Consider the following 5,077-nt stretch of genomic DNA (forward strand, 5'->3'; position numbering starts at 1 on the left):
CTACGCCCCTTTCTGGCGAGATCTCGATAACGCAAGCAAAGCAGTATCTCGCGGGAAGTTGAACCGGCTAAATGAGGGATGGAAGCAATTGCGGGAGAACCTCCCGTTTGAGGCTGTGCTTTTGATTTCCTGGAATTGTTGGATGCTGTGTGGTCAGACCTTTTGTTTGGCATCTCCCAGCGGGATAATGTTGACCCGGGTGAGGGCTGGGACCCAGCTAGGGGCCTCGGCGAGGGTGGGGGTTGGGATGGGGGAACTCCGCGACTCTTGTTTTCTCTGGCTTTACAGTCCAAAGCCGTAGAATAATGCTGAATGCTCTGATGTCTTCTCGTGAGGCTTCTTTTTCACCCAAGACTCCCCTGCACTCCAAGTAGCTTGTCTGTAATCCACCCTGCAAACTTTATGACCTACACCCTTCAGTTTTGAGCAGAATGCAAGCTCCTCGAGGGCTGAGACTGTCACTGTTCTGTCCTGGGAGCTTAGAACGGTGTTACATACTAAGTCCTCGATAAACTTTGGATGAGTAAGTGAAATACAATTGCAAGAAAATTTCCACAGAAGTCGAGTGACTTTTTTTTTTAATAGCCTTCTTATTTTAGAACACGTTTACATAAAAGTTGCAAAGATAGTACAGACTTCCCATATGCTTTTCACCCAGTTTCCCCTAAGCTAGGGGTGTTAGGTGTTAACACCTAGCATGGTTTATTTAATTTTGTTACTTTAACACAGCTTCCTCTAATTATTCCTCTAAGAATTAACACCATTCATACTTTAACCATTGTTTAGCAATAATTACTTGAAGAAACGCTCTTTTTTTCATAAATGTCTAAATACCATTTTGTTACATTTGAGTTCCTGCTACCTTCCAAGAACTGGGATTATTTTAAAACATGTTCTTAAGAAAATAACTGTGCTAATTTGAAGTTTAATAAATTTGTAATAGTAGATTGTGTCAGCAGCGTTTTCTTGTTTTTATAGCTGAAAACAAAGTCAGAGAGGAAGCTTGCAAAACAAATTTGCAAAGTTGTATTGGATCATTTTGAAAAACAGTATTCCAAAGAACTTGGAGATGCCTGGAATACAGTGAGGTTAGTATAATTCATCTCTGGATGCCTATAATAGAACACAAAATAAAGCCTTTTTGAGTGGGGGGAGGCATGCTGTGAGGTTAAGGGGTAAAAGAATCCAGACCGGGCTTCCGTTTTCCTACAAGGGCTTTCCTACAGAAGGGAAGAACTGGGAAGAAATAGATGGAATCAAAGGAAAATGTTAAGGAGAGAAAGAAAACTTTGTGGTGGTAGTGAGAAAAAAAGTGTTAATGCCCTTGCCTTGAGCAGTTGTTTGGATATTTGAAAAAGGAATGTCCACCAGTTTGACAAAATTAATTCTATTGTAACAGAAAACTCAAAACTTTTGACTGTTTTCTGAAATTCAGAAGACACTACAACATATATTTAAAGCCAGCACTGCTCTGTGTTGGCTAGAATGACTTTATTTGATGATCATGTTCCTTCCCTGTGTCTATGGCTTGCTATGTTCTGAACACACGCGTGCACGCACATACAAATTCTTTAAATGTATTACTGAAAACAAACATTTCATGGATAGAAGTAAGTGAGAGATGTTTGATTTGTGTGTTTGGTGAGTTTTACCTTTGGTCAGAATGTTATTTCATGGATTATTTACGTTGTGTATTCCATGCTCCTTGGTATACAAAGAGCAAGACAGGCCCCATGTTTGATTTACTTGCAGTCTGGTGTTCATAGTTTATAAATTACTAATTTCACAAATATTGTGATAGAAACGGGCAGGAGTACCTTGTCTTATTTAACAAAAGCCCGAGGGTGCCAGCAAAGGCCTGAGGAGAAGCCAGGCCCTGGGACGTCACAAGATTTACCTCAGCAAAAAGAACCAGACAGTTTAGCCTGAAAGAATATGTACTGCTTCTGAAGCCAGGGGCAAAAGCCCATGACATTTTGTTCAGGGGAAAGAAAAAGTTCTGTGGCTATACACAGTGGAATTTGGTTGCATTGTTGTCTTCTGGATCTCTTGATGGATCAACTCCGTAATAACTTCTCATTTGCAAAGGGTAGCCTTAAGCATTTTTTAAAACAAGAGGTTAGTAGAGACCGACAATGAAGTCTGAGGCTCTTCTGAGATCATTTTAGGACAGATTACGTTGTTTTAGAAACTTGTAGATGCTAGCATATGAAAAAGTCATTTATAATTGTGGTTTTTATTTCAAAACTAGATTTTCAAATGGGCGTCTTCTGGCACAGTGAAGAAAGAGGAAAGAATGAGAGTGAGGTGTAATAAATTCATTATGTTTTTGGTATGCAGAGTTACGTACGTAGTCTATCCAAACAACCACACACCTACTGTATGTTTATTATGTGCCAGATGATATTGACTCTATGTGATCCTTAGAACAAAGCTCTGAGGTTTGTTTTCCATTTCTCACCTGATAAAACCAGAACAGAGATTTGTGTCCAGGCTTTCTGGTTCAAGAACTCCCACTGCTAACCTTTATTTTCACACCTGGAGTGTAATTAGGCATCCATGGATGATTTAAAAAAAAAATAAAGATTTTAAAAGGTATATTGTTTTCAGACTTTATAGTAGTCTGGCTACTCCTACCCTGTAATGAGTTATTTTTCTATTTAATGTGCTCAGACAGATTTATAAATTATTGTTTGACCCTAAACAAAATGAGCAGTGAACCTCAAATCCATTTAATTAGCTGTGCCTTCTGCTTCATCTATCTTTTTGTTGGGTTTTCATGGTAATTTAAGTTTTGCATAAATGTGCTAAATTTGCCATGGGCAAAATACAGGCTGAGCTTGGAAAGTAGTCTGAGCATGAAAGATGGCCTGGGGAAATAAGAACAAATATTTTTGGCCTCTTTAACTTTTGTTTGGAAGACATAATATCATGCTTGCAAAGAGTCTGATTACTTCCAGGGAAAGGTGAGTGCATTTTTGTCCTCTACCTAGAAGGCGATTTCCTCAATATTTTTTGTTTCCTTGCTTATCTAACAGATTTAGATAGTGGGGAAGATTTAGTATTTATTTAAATTTTATTGTTTTGTCATAACTTTTGTTTTACTAACTTCCGCGGAGCATTCCTTGAAAGTTGTTTACCGTGGGTTCAAGTTTTGCTCTGCGTGTTGCCTACATGTTATCCTCGGGTCAGCCCATTCATGGTAGGACTTGAAACGTCCCTCGGTTTGCTGCCATCGCAAGCTGTGCGGTCCTCCGCAGGCTTTGTTCCACGGTTCTCAGTATATTCTGGTACCTTCACTTAGATTCATACGAGGCAACCTCAGAAACATCTTGTTTTTCCCTTCCAAACCTGTGTTGTCATTGGCTACCTGCATATTTTATCTCAGTGGAGGGTGTCACCATTAATGTCTCCTTTTCTTCCACACCTTCAAGGTAAAGAATGACCCTTCATCAAAAATAAGTTTGGCCTTCGCCCTCAGCTCCTCTGAGGTTGTCTCTAAGCCCTTGGAATGTCCCGCCTAAGAGTCTCTTGGTACACTTGGGGGATTGGGCCACACTGTGAAAGTCTGACTGACTTATGGTGGCGCCTATGGGCCGTGCTATCAGTTTGCCCTCTGACCTCCAGAGGAGCTGGAGACCAAAGATAAGCCAGTTGGTCTTGTTATTGTGACTGAACCCCAGTAAAATCTAGACTCAGGCCTCCGGTGAGCCTTCCTACTCGGCAGCACGCTTCTGTGAATCTCGTCACGTGTTGTTGCAGGAAAAGTTGTCCTCGCCCGTGATTCCCCGGGACAGGAGCGCCGAAATCCTCCCGCTTTGAACTGTGCTACGCTTTGCGCCTTGTATCTCCTGCCTGGACTGACTTTAGTCGGTCTTGGGGGCTCCCAAACTATTGCCACCATACACCACTACCCCGCTTCAATCAAAATTGAAACGCCCAGCTTTTGTGTCTTCCTGAGAAATTTCTTAATTTGGGTTTCATTTTTATCCCCTCTATTACTGTTGAGTTAGGCCTTCGTCATTTCTTACTTGGCATATTGCAGTAGCTTCTTTCCGTAGTCTCCTACCTTTAGTATTTATTTGTTGGCTTACTTTAGCAGCTGGTTTTACGGCACTGTATGCCAGGCAATATTCTGAACGCTTTACGAATACTAACATAATCCTCGGTACAACCTTCTGAGGCGGTTATTGCTGTTGACATCTTACAGATAGGAAAGCCGAGGCAGATCGAGGTTACCTAACTTGCCCAGTAACGCACGGCTCACATTTGGAAGAGCCTTGGGATTTTGTTTTACCCACTGCGGGGTGCTGGTGCTGCTTCCCATGCCGGTGTGTGCTTCTGTGCCACTCCTGGAGTACGAGCCTCCCATGCCCCCCCTCCCCCCGCTGTGTGCAGCCTTCTGTTTGGAGTAGACACCTTGTCCTGGCTAGCGGGCTCCTTCATCCCCTTTGGGACTGGGTATGCTATTCCCTCCACAAGGGATCACCCTTTCCTTTTTCCCTCTGTACAGGGGTTCAAGTATGGGTTTAAATCCTACCTCTGCGTCTTGTAGCATATGACCTAGACAAGTTACTTAACGTCTCTGTGCCTCACTATCCTAATGTGTAAAATAGCATCTATTTCAAACAATTATTGGGGAAGATAAAATGATTTCATAGAGATACAAATTGCTTAGAATATCGCTTGACACATTGTAAACCCTTAACACATGATAGCATTATTTTTATTACTATTACTGTTACTACCCAGTTCTCCATCAGGCTGTCCCATATACCCTTGGCAAAATTAGTTCCGTCTTTGTGTTTCCATTGCATTTTGTTGGTAGAGCTATTATAATTCTTTGAAGATTATATTGTCATAATTTATTAAGTTGTCTCCTGACAAAGGAGGGTCTTGAAGAACCAATACCTTAAGACTCAAGCAATTCATCTGCTTACTCAATTTAGTGTTTAATAAGCCAGGCATTGTGCTAAGTATTGGGATACAAAGATGGGTTTTATATATATATATATATGTATATATATATATATATATATATATATACATATATATATATATATATATAAAACCCATC

At 40.8% G+C, this 5,077-nt stretch overlaps 1 protein-coding gene across 2 annotated transcripts in view; it reads left to right on the forward strand.

Moving 5' to 3' along the window:
• The first annotated feature begins 58 nt into the window (after positions 1-58).
• Positions 59-5,077, forward strand: part of NSUN3 (NOP2/Sun RNA methyltransferase 3) — a 60,830-nt gene continuing 55,811 nt past the window's right edge. For both annotated transcript variants that reach the window (XM_029940665.1, XM_029940664.1), the window contains exons 1-2: positions 59-199; positions 979-1,088. In XM_029940665.1, coding sequence (XP_029796525.1) covers positions 143-199; positions 979-1,088 — 167 coding nt within the window. In that variant the 5' untranslated portion in view covers positions 59-142. The remainder of the gene's footprint in view (positions 200-978; positions 1,089-5,077) is intronic.

Source organism: Suricata suricatta, chromosome 5 (genome assembly GCF_006229205.1).
Source record: "Suricata suricatta isolate VVHF042 chromosome 5, meerkat_22Aug2017_6uvM2_HiC, whole genome shotgun sequence".
In the NCBI taxonomy this organism is placed as follows: Eukaryota; Metazoa; Chordata; class Mammalia; order Carnivora; family Herpestidae; genus Suricata; species Suricata suricatta.